This window comes from Triplophysa rosa, linkage group LG23, assembly GCF_024868665.1.
Source record: "Triplophysa rosa linkage group LG23, Trosa_1v2, whole genome shotgun sequence".
In the NCBI taxonomy this organism is placed as follows: Eukaryota; Metazoa; Chordata; class Actinopteri; order Cypriniformes; family Nemacheilidae; genus Triplophysa; species Triplophysa rosa.
The window spans coordinates 17,149,951-17,166,525 of NC_079912.1; the positions used below are offsets into that span (position 1 = coordinate 17,149,951).

Sequence of the window (16,575 nt, forward strand, 5' to 3'; positions counted from 1 at the left end):
TTCACCTCGGTGTCCATCTAGACACGCTTCTCTCCACAAACCCCACAGGAAGTCGTCCATTTGCTGCCGGCTTACCAGCCTCCTTATCATATTACCGTTCATCGCAGCCCCACTGTTTATCGCCTCACGACTCACCACCATCTCCCCTTATCACACCTCTACATTCTCCCTTGTGCTGCCCCTGTCTACTATCATGCTGTCAATCTGCCCATCTCATTTTCCATCAGCCCCTTCTCCCACTGCCTACGTCTGTCGGGCTCTTCTAATCCCCTTTATTTCCTGTCGTCATCTCAGACCGAGCGCTCTATATATAATCCCAGTCGCTTTTAATGAGTATCTCTCTGATCCTTGTCTTCTTTATGGCTCGGTCTCTATCTCTCTCTGGAGGAGTTGGGGGCATCTGTTAGTCATCCACATGCTAGCCGTATCACATACTGAAGAGAAAAGAAGGCACGGCCTATTGATCATGACTTTCAATCGCATGTTTCCCAGCAACCGTAGATAAAGGACCGTTACTGAATAGCCAAGTTTTGCTGCACTTTAAGAGCATTCTAGAAAGGACCATGCCATTTAACACAGAGTTAAAAAAGAAGTCCAGAAAGCTTTTGTTATTTGCTCCGGTAGTTTCATGGTAGTTTTTCCTATTGTTAATGTATTTCAAACTGTGCATGTATGGCAAGCCGAATTAGCTTTTAATCATTCTCAGGATATGAATTTTTGACATCAACAATTCAATTTTTACTAGAAAAAATTATTATTCTTGATTTCAAGAATAGAATTTCTACTAGTAACAGTTGCTATTTTTGATATCAGTAATTACATTTTCAATGCCATTCGAATTCAATTTCAGATATCAATAATCCATTTCTTACATGTTAAAAATCTTATTTCAGATATCAGAAATGCAATTCTTACTAGTAAAAACCATAATTTTTGATATCAACAATTAACTTGTCACTAGAAAAAAAGGAAATTCCTAATTTCAAGAATTCAGTTTTCACTAGTTGAAATGCTCATTGTTGATATCTGTGAATTAATTTGAACATGTTGCATTTAGTATTTCTGATATCAGGAAATAGATTTCAGATATCAATAAATCTGATAGTAATTGAAGACATCTAAAATGGCTTTCTTACTAGTAACAATCACATTATTGATATCAAGAATTAACATTGTCACTAGTGAAAATGTAATTATTGATATCAGAAATTGGCATTTTAACATGTAGTAATTCAATTGTTGATATCAAGAATAGACATTATCACTAGTACCCACACAATTATTGATATAAAAAATTATGGTTTTTACTAGTGAAAATGTAATTACTGATATCAAAAATAGCAATTGTTACTAGTAGAAATTCTATTCTTGATATCAAGAATTATAATTTTTACTAGTAAAAATTGAATTGTTGATATCAAAAATTCATATCCTGAGAATGATTAAAAGCTAATTCGGCTTGCCATAGTGCATGTAAGAATAAGCCTGCCAAGCATAAGACACCCACACTTAAAAACCAATAACGCAAAGAGCAGTACTAGTTAGAAATACAGAAGTTTTAGAATAAATTGCTTCGCGGGTGGTGCTCCGGGTTAAGTTCAGTCATGTTGCATGCTGGCCCTTATAGGCAACTTATTGTCACAGTAGCATTTGGATTGGTTTCATTTCCCCCAGCCCATTTTCTCCCTGTAATTTCCTGTCACCTATCAGAATGTCACTATCAAGAAAAAGTGTCAAATCACCCCCTCCCCCCCAAAAAAAATGATATAAAGACATATGCATAATAAATCACCTGTTCCAGACAGTCTGTCCTTGGAGCCCTTAGTGCGTAAATGGATAGTGTCTGCATGGATAATGATTTAATGTCTTTTTTGTACTAAACTGATTTCCATCTAGCATCTGTTTTGACCTCATTATTCAATATTTATGAAGACTTCATTCCCTTAAATGCAACATACAGTTCACTCTACACGTATCTGCAGCGGATGCTGTGGAGCGTTTGTGGGAATGCTGCCCTCTCATGGCCCAAATAATGGCCAAATACACACAACAATCAAATAAATGGTTGTTCTAGCCTCCACGTTAGAAATATCAGCTAATTTGTTTTTGTATTTTACTAAAGAACAACATACTAAGTAATGACAGAATGTTCATATTTGGGGGACGTATAAGCTGTATTTATGCAAGTGTGAATTAATGTGTGTTTGTGTGGGTATATCATTAATATATAATAATATATAAGCTCCAGTTGCTTTAGACAATGACTCACAAACTGAGACGGAGAGAAAACGTTCTCATATTTACATAGATCTGAGCCTTAATTAAACATGTATCTGTGTCAAGCTAAGAAAAGACACTTCTCATTCAGGTCTCATCGCTTCTCTCAATGACCTTTACAAAGCCAGACTCATGAAACACACTTAGGCAGGCCGAAACATTTAAAGTGCCATTTGTTTTGTATGTGTAATCCCTCACAATAATGTGGTCTGTTTGTGGAGCCATCCCTCTTTAACTTTGGCTTTCTGTGGCGACCCCAACAGGCGGGGAACGGGAGAGCCAGGGGCAGGTGGATTCGCTTGGCGATTTGTATCGGGCACTGGAGCGTGCCAGTCTGTCTCCCATTGGTGAGCATCGCCTTTCTACCCGTCTGGAGTACAAACACCTTTTCATCCGGCGTTGCAACGATCCGCAGCTAAATGACAAACTGCATCATCTGCGCATCCTGCAGAGCACGCTAAAGGTATCTGACCTCTGCTGCCGCATGGGTCCCACTGCACCGTGTGTGCCTGTTTCTCGCATTTGTCTCGTCTGTCTACCCCCCACTCCATCTGTCTGATGTCTGTGGGATTCTGAGGAAAGCAGAATTGTTTGTTTTCGTAAACACGTAGTGACGCAAAAGCAAACCGAAACCTTTTTCATGTCTACAAGCCCACTGCTATCCCAGAATCCCATTCATGTTAGACGGAGTTCTCTGCCTGGCGTGGGCAGAGGGTATGGCTAAACTTCCTGGCTCTGTTGCTGAGAACCCTGCTTTTTTCGTCTGGGTTTGTCTGGTTTAGGCTCTGCCTGGTGCCATCGGGTCAGTCGGTTGAGTCAGTCGGTCTGCGCCTGTGCTGTGACCTTGGGTCTATGTTGCTACTCTGTGCTTGTTCTGTTGGGGCATAGACTCCTGTTGCATTGTGGGTATTGTAAACATCCTTTATTACTCAAGACTCGAATGAAGGTTAATTGGGGGCATGAGGCCCGCAGTGCCAGAGGACTCCAGTCAAATCTGAGCATGCTGTGTGTGTGTGTGTGTGTGTGTGTGTGTGTGTGTGTGTGTGTGTGTGCCGCTCTACTCATCTAGTTGAGTCTACATCGCTTCACGTCTGAGCTAACAGCCTGTGGCGTGCTTATGACATCCTAACCTCTGTGTGAAAGAGACTGTATCTGTAATCCCCACCCTCCATTGCTCTCTTTCTTCACTTCCATAGGACAGGGAGGGCGAGGTAGCAATGATTGACAAGCTGCTGGCCAATCCTAAGCTCACGTCCTCAGAGTTCCAGGAATGGAAGAAAGTTTACATGGAGCTGTTTTCAGGAGAGGCGCAGCGGGACCGGCAGCCAAGCCCCGCCTCTGAGCCCAGCCCTGCCGTCACCCCTGAGCCCGCCCCCCGCACGCCCTCCCTCTCACACACACACTCTTACATCGAGACTCACGTTTGACATACACAAATGCACACTTTGCATATCTGGACTTGACTTTGTTCTTGTCAATGACTTTCCACAATATCGTCACATTGTTTGAAGTAGTTTTCACATTGAAACACAATCTTGCTTCCATGGTACTTAGTCAGGGTGAATGTTCGAGCAAAAGTGGGGTGTGAATTAGTGTTTGTAGACTTAATGTAAGTAAAAGTAGACGTTATATTTAATTTGATATGAAAAGATTGTTTTGTGGCGTTCAGTCCATGTCTCTTAGCTTTGAAGCTGTTTGCTAGTGTAATGACTTTGGGACACTAGGATTTTGTCCATAATCTTTCTAATGTCCTTCCCCCACAGCACACTGGTTTTTATTAAGGTACTTAAACACTTATTCACAAATCACATTTGCTCGAAAGTACACATCTCGACCGCATATGCTTCTACAACACTTGAAAAACATTGTTTACACAGGCACAAATAGATGTACAGACAAAACACTTTCAGAGGCCAGAATCACTTTCCGCATGCTTCAGAGTACACCACTCCTGCGCACGGGGTTGCCATGGTTACCAGATCTCTCAACGACTTGAACAGCAAATGCGGTCACACCAAGAATCTGGCCAACCTCTAGACAGGGACGCCAATGTAGAACCAGCAAACTGAGCTCTTGTGCTGAGAAATGGGACCTGTCGACAAAACACCGAAAGGAAACGTTTGAACTCTGAAACAAACTGACTCTCGCTCTGTTGTGCAGCTGTACCAGTGGTTTTCTGTTTTCCTGACTTTAAAAAGCAAATATCATAGCAGACACACATACGCTCATCATGTGCCATGTTTATTTGCCTCTTGAGCGTACTATATACTTTACTGTATTATACTACTATATATTTATGAACTGCTGTTACACATCGGCTGGCCCCGACTTATAGCACTTGTTCATTTGTGTGGAAGGTTTGTGTGTGTGCATGGTCATGAAACAAATGTGTTTACCTCATCTAACCTGCGGAGTGTTTCGCCAAGCACTTAATTTCAGGATGTAATTCGAAATAAGCTTTTAAAGGCATGTTCCTTTAAACAAATTCAGCTTTATAGACAGCATCTGTGGAATGTTGTTGGGTACCACTGAAAATAATTTCGTATTCTACCTTTAGAAAGGTTTTGTTTACAATAATACATTTCACTACATTAAAAATCTGTAGGCTTTACAGAGCATTAAAAAGCAGAAATGTTTTTTTTGTAAAAGCGACAATCCAAAATCAGTTATTAGTAAAGTACATAAATAATCCATGTGTAAAATTTCTCAATGTTCCTTTAAACACATTCAGCTTTATAGACCGCATCTGTGAAATGTTGTTGGGTACCACTGAAAATAATTTCGTATTCTACCTTTAGAAAGGTTTTGTTTACAATAATACATTTCACTACATTGAAAATCTGTAGGCTTTACAGAGCATTAAAAAGCAGAAATGTTTTTTTGTAAAAGCGACAATCCAAAATCAATTATTAGTAAAGTACATAAATAATCCATGTGTAAAATTTCTCAATTTACAAAAAATAAAAGACCTCAAATTGTTATAATAATGTATAATTTGAGCTGTTGATTAAGATGTCAGTTTGACATCACTTCACTTCAACCCACGTACAGTAAATATAAGGACAAGTAACCTGCAATCTTGTGTTTCAAACAGAGGGGGCGATAGCGAGGAAAAATTACGAATTGCAGTTTTGAAGCTCACATTAATTAAACTGTACTAAAACGTCTGTTATTTATTTAAACTACAATGTTAAATCATTCTTTTAATTGTGGGACTACTTTCCTATAGGTGGATTAAATTCGGTTTATGAGTTATGAGTAATTCTCTGTAAACAACACCTTTCTGGTATTCTTGCGTGAATCATACAAAGTTACTGGAATTACCAGCTTTACGCAATCATGACAGGAGTTGAACGTAAATTTAGTAAGCGATTTGATCACTCTAGTCTCGTATTAACATCACTTTGGAAACGTGTATATTTTAAGGTTTTAAATAATGCAGTGCCTTGCCTCAGACTTACATTTAAAGTACATTAGTGTAAATGCAATATTTTCTTGTTATTACAAAATTAGGAGCAAGTCTAATGTGGTAATTGACAACATGCTGCAAATGCTGTAGATAACGGATAAGCATTCAGTGAAGTGTGTGGGCTTTTAAAGAGAAAATTGCACAAGCATTATTATTATTCAGAAGCAGCATTACAGTATGTAACTTGAGGCAGTCTGAGAAAGTTTTTCTATCGCATTTCCTGATATTGGGGTAAAATGATATGTCTCTTTAAAAAAACAAACAAAGTGGTACTCCTAGCAAAAGATTGCACCCCGTGGGTACGACATTGGACAAATCACGCACGTGTGGCTGTTCTTTGTGCATTTTAAACCTTTAATCGGAGACAACTCTTTTATTGGATCGTGGACTAATTTCAAGAGTTTTAGGAAAATGAAATGGACAGTATTATGTTGCAGTATTGCACAGCCTGCGAGCTGCAATGCAGTCGCTCAACGGTTCTGCTTTAGGGACATCTGTGTCAAGATAACAGTGAGCTTTTATGACAACCGAGGTCATCAAGAAACATCACAGCGCAGGGACTCGACGCACGGCTCAGCCGAGCAAAGCTGATGCCCTGATCGCACCCCAACATACGTTTGAAGCAACAACTCAACTCCTGATATTAAATGTAGTGTTCTGGAGGTCATCTGTCTTTTTAAACTGTAGCAGAGCACTTCTCTTGCTGCATGGCTTGTAGATATAACGGCCATATTTTTGCTTTAAGTTTTTAGTTTTGTTTTCAAATTCGAAGATGTCGAATGTCAGAAAGGCTGTGCAGACCAAGTTCTCAGCCTCTTGGAATACACCAACACTTGTTATGTGAGATTAAGAAAACACAATGTTCAGAAGAGAGTTTATTGTATGATAAGGTGTGTATTTTATAGTGTATATTGATATTTCAGGTATGACTCTCTCTAGTGACATACTGTAGAGCACATTTTATTCTGTATGTAATCTAAGATAATATTTGCTTGATTTTGATTGACTGACTGCTAATGTGTCGATTAGCCTTCAGAAGAGAGACAGTGTAAATGATAACTAGTGGATACAGCTACAGTAATAGATCAGATGTGTATTAGTATTTTACTTTACTAATATATCAACGTTATTCCTCCTAATTTAGTGCGAATCATGTTACTTTTCTTTAGTAACCCATTTTTAACACAAAATTGTCATAGACAATCTAGTTGATCTGTATCTGTGCTGCTGCCTGTCTTTATTATGAATAGGGCATGTCATTTGGGCAGTGCAGTTCCTGCTTGTTGTGTTTAGCATACAACCTGGTAAACTTTACTTTATTTATTACGTTATTTAAGCAGAGTTATTGCTTTCTCTAGATTTCAATGTGGTTATATCAAGTCAATAAACTTTTATGGATGTAACCTTGAAATCACTGTTTATTGCTTTTCTGTGCAGAATACTTGCACTTACAGTAAACGATTCTCTCGTTGGAGAGAGGTGCCCTTAGCATTGCCTGACAGAATACAGAGCATTTATGTGGGTAGGATTGACAGTCATGTTTAAAAGTCCTGGAGTAGAGGTGCCTATTTATCTTAATATACATTTTTTGGCTTTGGAAGTATGCAATTTAGATTTGCCTAATGGGGTAGGGTGACCATGCGTGCCATTTTTCCGGGACACGTCCTTCACGGACACGTTCCCAGGACTTCAGCTGCATCCTCCGGAGGTCGCAATTGTAGATCACATACGTTATCGAGGTTTGTAATTTCAGGTTTTATTTCAGGAAAGCAACCGTTACATTTCAAGGTATGATGTAAACTACAAAGATTACGTCTTAAGACACATACATGTTCATTTGATGTTTTTTTAATTGAAAACTGAAATGAGACAACCTTGATGATGTATGGTTGACAAATGCAACCTCCGGAGGATGCAGCTGAAATCCTGGGCAAGACGTTTCCCAGAAAAAGGCACCCTTCTTATGGGCCTAAGCTCGAAAATGTCATGTGACTGATCACTATTTTTCAAAGAATATCGCATTTTAAATAGAGTTCGATGAAGACATATTCTTTTTGGCCCAATAATAGTGTTGTTATGTCACTTCGATCTGGAGTTAGCCACTAATGCTAACTAGTTTAATTCTGGCCCTTTCGTAAAGAGCTGCCTGTCAGGCAATATATAGGAATCGTTCTCCAACAACCGGTTCAAAATCAAGCCTCCTTTCAATTTCCCAGAAAGCGGTTTCCTTTTTTTTCTAAGCTTGCAAGTTTCCAGGCGGTTCAGCAAGGGTAATGGACCCATCTTACATAATTAATGGAGGATGGAGATGAAACGTTGTGTTTTCACCTGTCCATTCTTATTTCGTTTCTTCACCTTCCTGTCTATTGGTTTCTTCTACTCTTTCTCTGTCTTTCTATCAACCCTGGAAATATATGGTTCAAACCAACCTAAGCTGGTTTGCTGGCCCTAAATGTCTCCCAGTCTGCTCCCAGTCCATTATTTGTTTTGGCTCTTGTCAACTGGTCAAGCTTAAGACCCAGTTGGCCAACCACCTGAACAATACTTGGTTTACAATCCAAAACTTTTGTTTTAATGTACTCTCCCTCTGGGTTTTAATTTTGTGTTTTTGTCACCAACAGTGCATCTGTTCATCTTGTTAGATCTTTTAGAGGCTGAGGGTGAGTCAAGCAAATTTTCATTTTTGGGTGAACTATCGCTCTACTCAAACAAGCCGTACCCAAATGTCCTCATTTGCCTTTTCTGCCCTTGTGTTCACTGCCCTTTTTTTATAATTTCTCGTTAGGGCTGAACGATTAATCGAAATCGAATCGCAATCGCGATGTGAGACGTTGCGATTTGCTAATCGCAAGAGGCTGCGATGTGGAAGCGATGTGAAAAATAGGAAACGCGTCTGTTCCAAGCCCGCTTTGAGTGGCATTCTTGCTAACCAACTGAGTGAGCGCACCTCCATTATGCCTAATCAGCACTGCCCTAGCCAACTGCATAAACGTCCGTCATTAAAAAAAAAAACATACAGAAGGCAGGAGAGAGACAGTGTGTGTTATTATGGCATCTGCAGAGTCAGATCGATCATTAGGCAAATAAATACTAAAGAACCGTCCAATTCAGAAGACCGCACACACAGCCTGTGTCATACTCGCGCGACTCTTCCCCGCGTTGCGCGTCTCGCGGACGAGCCGTTTAAACTTGACGCGCATACACAGCCTGTTTCGTAATGTATGGCGTTATTATAATGACAAATGTCACGAGCGCATTATTACAAGGCGAGAGCGCATTCTTGTCATACGAGCGCGCGAATCTCTCCGCTCGCACGCCGATTTCCTTTGCTCGTGCACAAAACTGGACGCGCGCTTTCAACTATACGCTGCTCTCTTATGAATTTTCTCTCCTCTCGCTCAGTGAGCGTGTGCGCACTCAAAATGCGTTCCGTGCGTCCACGAATCCTTTGGTACTCTTGCTCTCGAGAGGTCCTCCTGTGTGTTCCAGGCATTATAGGCTGTCAAAAGTAGTCAACCAATCAGGGATAGGCTTCCACGGCGGGCCAATGAAAACGCGACCTCTTACATGGCATCTTATTGGTTGAAAGTGACTCGACGTTTTCAACGAAGCAAGATGGATCCACCACGTTCTCAGGTAACAATATTAATATATTTGATGCAACATTATTAGTCAAATGTGTATTAGAAATGAACGGGGCATTAGGATGCTTTGTAGGCTACATATAAACATCAGTTTAACTACCATGTTATTCAGACAAAACAGGCCAACACCCTCAAGTTCATGTGGTCCTCATGCATGTCCTACACTAAACATAGTATTGTCAAAATAGTACTAAATTGATTACCGAACAATTTAGATTGGTGTCTTAAGTTAGCTTTATTCTAAAATAATATTTACTACAAGTAACGGTACATATCAAAACAATAATAGCACTGGAGCATTTGGAAATATCATATAATATTCTATACCTATTTGGTTATGCATTTAATGCGTTTGCAGACAGACACTGTAAGTGTTCTGCATTCAGTGTTCCAGAAGTTCAGGGCATAAAACTGAACTTCTATGCAATATACCAAACGCTCCCTTACCGTTCATTTATAATATACATTTGATTAATAATGTTGCATCAAATATATTAAAATTGTTACCTGAGAACGTGGTGGATCCAGAGGCGTATTAAGACCTCATGGTGCCCCCCATCCACCCACCTACCCACACGCAAGAATCCACTCATTAAAAGGTTTATATATTAAAAGATTTTATAAGAATGAAACTCAGCAATTTACAATGTACTATTTTACAAGAATTACACATTAACATGACACTTTTGTAGAAAAGAACACGAAAAACAACTCTTTTCATCAAGCATTTTTAACAATTAGGCCTACTGTAGTTAAGAGGTCGCGTTTTCATTGGCCCGACGTGGAAGCCTATCCCTGATTGGTTGACTACTTTTGACAGCCTATAATGCCTGGAACACACAGGAGGACCTCTCGAGAGCAAGAGTACCAAAGGATTCGTGGACGCACGGCACGCATTTTGAGTGCGCACACGCTCACTGAGCGAGAGGAGAGAAAATTCATAAGAGAGCAGCGTATAGTTGAAAGCGCGCGTCCAGTTTTGTGCACGAGCAAAGGAAATCGGCGTGCGAGCGGAGAGATTCGCGCGCTCGTATGACAAGAATGCGCTCTCGCCTTGTAATAATGCGCTCGCGACATTTGTCATTATAATAACGCCATACTAGTAATGACGTTTATAGTACTTGAGTCCGGCTCGGGCATCTGGCAATATGGACGAGGCTTGACGCACGCGCGCACCCTGTGTAAACTCACGCCTAGCTCCGCGTTTCAAACAAATGTAAATTCTATCTAACTGTTTTGCTAATTTCACTTGGATGAAATTAAACATTCAGCACATTTTTTACTTGTTTTAAAAAATCCCACATACTTAAACAATAATAAATCAACCTATGTAAACTATGAACTATTTTAATAATTCACTAACACAATAGAAAATGTTATGGATTTAAGGGTTACAATGGGAGTTGTATTTGTTTTAATGGAAACTATAATAGTGTACACTGGTATTTGGATTGTATTGGTGTGATGTAATCTGGAAGTTGGGAACCAATTGAACAACAGTAAGCCCTATTTGAATAATGCCCAAAGCACACTACAAAAATTAATTTTGTAATGGTTTTAATGGAAACAATTAAATGTTTTTATTTTTGTTGTTTTCTTTCAAGGTAACTATACCCATACTGTGCTCCACACAACAATATTGAATTGAAGCTTGAATTAGAAAAGTTAAAATCGCAAATCAAATCGCAATCGCAATGTCTGTCAAAAATATCGCAATTAGATATTTTCCCCAAATCGCACAGCCCTATTTCTCGTTATTTACTTAATTATGTATTGCAGTGTGTGTTGTATTGCAGAATTTGTCCAAATGTTCTTTTCAAAGAAGGCTTACGTGCTCAGACATATTTTGCACAATCTTTATTCATGCATTTCCTTCTTTGCTGCTATTTTACAGATTTAGATCATGTTATTTATTGTAGAAACTGAAGGACTTTGCTTGTTTACAATTCAACACAGAAAAAGTTACTTCCAGCATCTTGCATATCTAATTTACTCAGCTGTTTGCACAATTAATGTTACTCTTGAACTATATTGCTGATATATTGTTTTCTACATTGTTATATGTGGAGAAACCTCTAGATGTTGTTTCTCATCTCTATGCAGGGCCTGATTTTGAGCTAATTGATTGAATGCCCTCCATTGGCTCATCTGCATCCCACACACACTCAGTGTTCTTTAAAGGAATAGTTCAGACAAAAAATAACAATAATTCTTTCATTATTTACTTATCCTCATATTCTTTTCAAACCTGTATGACCGTCTTTCCTCAGTGGAACACAACAGGTGTTATGTGTTGCAAAATCTCCAAGCAGCTATAAAATGAAATTGAATGGGGAGACGGCTGATAAACAAGATTCTTAGGCAAGTTATTAATGTTGTCAAATTTGAATTGTTCCTTACATCTTTTCCTAAATTTATCATGACGCTTCAGATGACCTTAAATATGGTCGATTTTTGATGCAAGAGATGATAAAGTAAATGTCATTTTCATTATTTGTAAGGTAAATCAAATGTAAATGCTTTCGTTGTTTTTTGTTAGTTTCAAAACTTGACAGCCCTTGGTCCCCATCCACTTTCATTGTATAAAAAAATAATAGCTTGGAATAGCTTCTGATTAACATCTTTTATGCTCCACAGAAGACCAAAAATCAACTACATATCTTTTTTATAGTGACAGAATTGTTATATTTATGTGCACTATCCCTTTAATACATATATCGGCGTGTTTTGACCTCCCATGTATCCTTGGCTTGAGTATTTGGCTTCTCTAAGCGTCTGTGAGTGTACCCTCCTTCCGTTTCATTTCTTTTTAGTTACTATCCACAGTCTGTCTACAACATTCTTGGCAGCTGTTGTCCTTCTGACATAAGACGTTTTGACTGTCACCTTTGATCTTCACATGGTGCCAAATATTCAAAACTTGTCCAAACTGCGCTTCAGGCGATTCGTTTATGTGTTCCAATGTCTTTTCTTCTGTTTTCTCTTTTACCATAGTGCAGTGCAAATGTACAAAGTTCAATCTTGAGCTCTGTCCTTTGCTCCAGTGTTTGTGCCAGATCGATGCCATTTATCAGGACCAATGTTTTTTTATGACAAGTCATCTGTCAATGTCATGGCTTCTTTACCCTATTCATAGCGACTCATTTTCAGGAGCTATTAAATACTTGCTATTAAATACTTAATGGCTTTTTACCCCACCAAAGTCCTCTGTATTTGGGTAAATAAACATCCATTGTCGTCCATGCCACTTGACAATTCAGAGTGCTCTGATACAAAGTTAACCCATGCCCTTCAACTTACTCTGGTCCAGCAAGGAATGACAGCCTTCTGTTTATCTGTGTGTATGTGGAATGATTGTTTGAGGGACTTTTAGGTCTCCGGAGGGTCTTGAATGGCCATAAGGGCACACTGAGTCCCACACAAGGGCCCTGGTAGTTTACACACTTCCTTCCAAGCGTCATATTCTGTGTCATACTGCAGCACGTTTGTGGTGCACACCTCCTGTCCTTCCTGCCATTTCCTTCCCCCAAACATAAGCACATGTCTTCCCCCTGTTGCTATCAAGCCGTAGCAGAAGCGGTCATTCAGTAGGGGCTGTAGACGAGTCCACAGGTCCTGCTTAGGATTGTAGCGTTCAATGTCACAGAATGGCTCATACATTCCCAAAAAGGCGTATATTTTCCCCCTTACTGTTGCCATTTGGTGCCCAAATCTGGCAATGGACATTTCTGCGCATCTTTGCCAGGCATCACCCTCAAAGGTATTCAGAAACATCATCTCTTTACTGCTGTCTGGGCTGTTGCCATGGATGCCTCCGGAGATGTAGATTCCCGCTCCGATGGTGGCACACGCTTGCCCGTGGACCTGATGCGGCAGGGACACTCCACTTCGCCAACACCCTGCATTCATATTGTATCTCTCCACAGATGATAAAGCAGGCTCACTCTTCTGTCCTCGCCCACCTATGGCAAAAATAACACCGTCCACCACACAACAAGCAAACTGTGCCCTCTTCTGTAAAAGCGGTTCCATCTCCTCCCATTTCTCAAACCGTGGGTCAAAGCGCCATATCTGGTCAGTGACGGCCATCACAGCAGTCTTCTCATTTTCCTCATCCACTTGCACCACCTCACCACCTAGCACAAACAGAAAGTTCCCGACCATGCATACCCCTTGGTGTTGGAGCTTATTTGGCAGAGTAAAAGAGAGGGTGCAGAACTTCCGTCTGCGTGGTTCATAGGTCAGGATCTGATTCTCGGGTCTGTCTGCTTCTGGCCCTCCACCCACCAGCAGGATTTTGCTGTTTGGGACTCTAAGGCTGGTGTGGACACTTTGAAGAAGAGGTTGGAGAGGACCTTGACGGTGGTAGTGAAGTGCTTTCTGCACTAGGCTGTGAATGAAGGGAGTGCGTAGAGCAGTTTTAAATGCACTTAGTTGAGACAGCTCTGCAGGTGGGACCAAAGCAAATCGGATGCGACTAAGCAGTGCATTACTTTGCAGGGCAGAAAGCGGGTTCCACTCCAGCCAGTCCAGCGCCAACTGTAGAAGGTCAATTTCCTTCACTCCTGGCATCTCCTCAGCTGCAAGCACATCTTGCAGAGACTCAAGGTTTAACTCCAGTAGTTCAGCTTTGTTTTGCCCACCTGCAAGTATTCTGCACATGTTACAGGCAATAAAAGAGTTGCTGGCAGTAAATGCATAACAAAGGCCATAGCGAGCTGCTATGTTAGCAAAAAAGCAGCAGTTGTCAAGAGCGATGCTTTCCGAGATGTAGTCAGTGCAAAGATCCATAGCATGGTTGACCTGCAGATACGTCGAAGCTTGCAGCGTGACCTCCAGAGTGGAAGGTGACAGTGAGATGCATGATGTGTAGATGAAGTCAAGTATCTGCTCCAGGCCCACGGAAGACAAGGCTGGCAGACTGATAATGTGGGCTCCAGATTCCAGAGTGTAGTCTTGGAACAAGGACCAGAAGTAATCGCTGGAACAGGCTAGCAACGTACGATGAGCAGGGAACTCCACACCCTCCGCCTCCAAAACCACATCGCACATCCGACCTTCCGTACGCAAGCTTTGGTACCGAGATAGAACACCATCACCGTGTCTGTTGCTGAGCATCAGGAAGTAATTCATTGCTAAAAAGGGTGATCAATAAAGAAAGAGCTTGGTCCTCTTGATCCTGAAGAGTTGTCAAAAGTGTGTGAGCCCCATCTGTTAGAATGTGGTCCATTGCTTTTGCAGAGATCTAATGTGTAAAGTGCAAAGGGGAGGGTCGACCATTGCTCCACCACTCAGTAGACAGCCCACATACCACTCTGTGATACATCCCTATCACAGAGTGGTTCTACCAGATCTCTCAAAGGGAGGGGAAAGGACAGGCAAACATTTTGGGGCTGAGGGGGAGTAAACAGCCTGCCCGCTAAAAGCTTGCTGCCCTTTACCTTTAGTAAAGAACATAGAGGGCAGGAGTTTATTACGACCACCAGATCTGAAGTTATCACTTGATGAATAGAGATGTTAGTCAGCAAGATTTCTGACTGTCGCCACCAAAAGTAACCAATGTAACGGAAACTCAAGATCGATCAGAATCATAAATGCAAGAGGATTGAGTGCTTAACCACAGGAACATAACAACTGTAGATTGAGTCAACAAATGTGTACGAGTTTGACTAAAAGAAGAGACGGGTCATGCCAGACTTGCTTATGTTGGATAGAGTTGTATTTGTGTGTGTGTTGTGTGTAAAGATGATCCACATAAAAAGCACTCATCCCAACCTCGTGAACATCCTACCATCATCCACCCTAAATAGCTGCTGGCAGAGAGTTGAGGCTGGGTTGGAGAGGGGGTATTAAGTATAGAAGCGAGGGGTGATTATGATAGAGCTTCTGGTTACATTCTCGCACCCGCCGCTCCTGATCCTGTTCGAGTGGTTTCTTTACCATCAACATTTGCAATACAACAGATCTACAAGCTAATTGGAAACTGGAGTCACTTGTAAATTCACCAACACTTAGTACCATCGCATGAATTTGGAGGAGGCCACGGACCCTCGTGTGGTACTTGTGTCTCAAGGAATTTATTTCCATTTTGTAGACTTGTTAATGCTTCCAAATGCTGCACTCGTTTTACAACACATTAAGTTCTTGCTATGTCATTGACCTTTTAGAGAATACAACGTACAATGTGCATATTTTCATTTCAGCCTGCATTAGCAGATGCGTCTTAATGCACATTAAAGCTCTCTAATTTAGAAGCACTAATTATCTTGCACTTTTTATATATCATCAACAAAACCAGACTCCACTTCCTTGCATGCTTGTAGAGGTTTTGCAAGATCATACCCTTTCCCCTCCACTATAATGTCTAAATATACCCTATGATTTGTGTATTTAACTATTTTCATATGATGTGTATTTATTAGTTTGTTTGGCGATTCATCATTTATGTACTCACGCAGTATGTGAATGTGTGTATTGTGTTGTCCCTGTTTTGACCCCTGGATCCAGAATGCTGTCAGACCCGAGTGGCGTTCTAAATATAACAGGGTCAGTTCCTTCTGGTTGGCTTTTTGTTGGCTTTGGTAGTCATGGTGAACAATTTTGATTTTATCTGGAAAGCATAAGGCTTTCGTTAAGATAAACCCTTTTATTCAAATACACACACTGTATATACAATACAATAAAAATAAATTGTATAACTGTAGGCTTTCTCTGCATTGCATTATGGGTAAAGGGATATTTCTGAAGGCTTTGTTGATTAGCTGGCCAGCTGCTCTCTCTTGCTCTCTTGTGATCCAGCATTTCAGCCAGATGCTTAATCCTGACAAAATCCGTCCCAGTACCACAGGATTGACTGGTCCTGTTCCACAATTGTCTTAGTGTCTTTTATTATAGATTGGTGACAGCTGTCACTATATAAATTTAACTTTCTGAACTCGTCAATATTGTCCATTGTTCATATATATTTTATCTATGATTAACATACCTAGTTGCTTCTTTTGTTGTAAAACAGAAGTCTGCCAGTTACATTCTGTATCTGTAGTTATGTGGTATGAAACGTCAGGTTCAACTTGGATTTATGTGCTGTTGTAGCATCACTAACAGTACTGTCATAACACACCTTCAAGGGATAAATGATGAGCTTTTTTTTACTATTTGTTATATTGTACGATAACAGTAAAGTCA

General features: G+C 40.4%; 2 protein-coding genes across 16 annotated transcripts in view; one reads left to right on the top strand and one right to left on the bottom strand.

The window, feature by feature from the left end:
* Positions 1–16,575, top strand: part of cnksr2a (connector enhancer of kinase suppressor of Ras 2a) — an 85,342-nt gene that overhangs the window by 51,906 nt on the left and 16,861 nt on the right. For all 15 annotated transcript variants that reach the window (XM_057322914.1, XM_057322918.1, XM_057322917.1 and 12 more), the window contains one exon: positions 2,541–2,740. In XM_057322914.1, the coding sequence (XP_057178897.1) occupies positions 2,541–2,740 (200 nt within the window). The remainder of the gene's footprint in view (positions 1–2,540; positions 2,741–16,575) is intronic.
* LOC130547181 (kelch-like protein 34) lies at positions 8,983–16,455 on the bottom strand. Its single transcript, XM_057322933.1, has 2 exons — positions 10,466–16,455; positions 8,983–9,306 (listed from the first exon to the last, which is right to left on the bottom strand). The coding sequence occupies exon 1, from the start codon at positions 14,521–14,523 to the stop codon at positions 12,760–12,762; it is 1,764 nt and encodes a 587-aa protein (XP_057178916.1). The 5' UTR covers positions 14,524–16,455; the 3' UTR covers positions 8,983–9,306; positions 10,466–12,759.

Excerpts from the sequence above, each read along its gene's own strand:
- LOC130547181 (XM_057322933.1), bottom strand. The coding sequence starts at position 14,523 with ATGAATTACTTCCTGATGCTCAGCAACAGACACGGTGATGGTGTTCTA.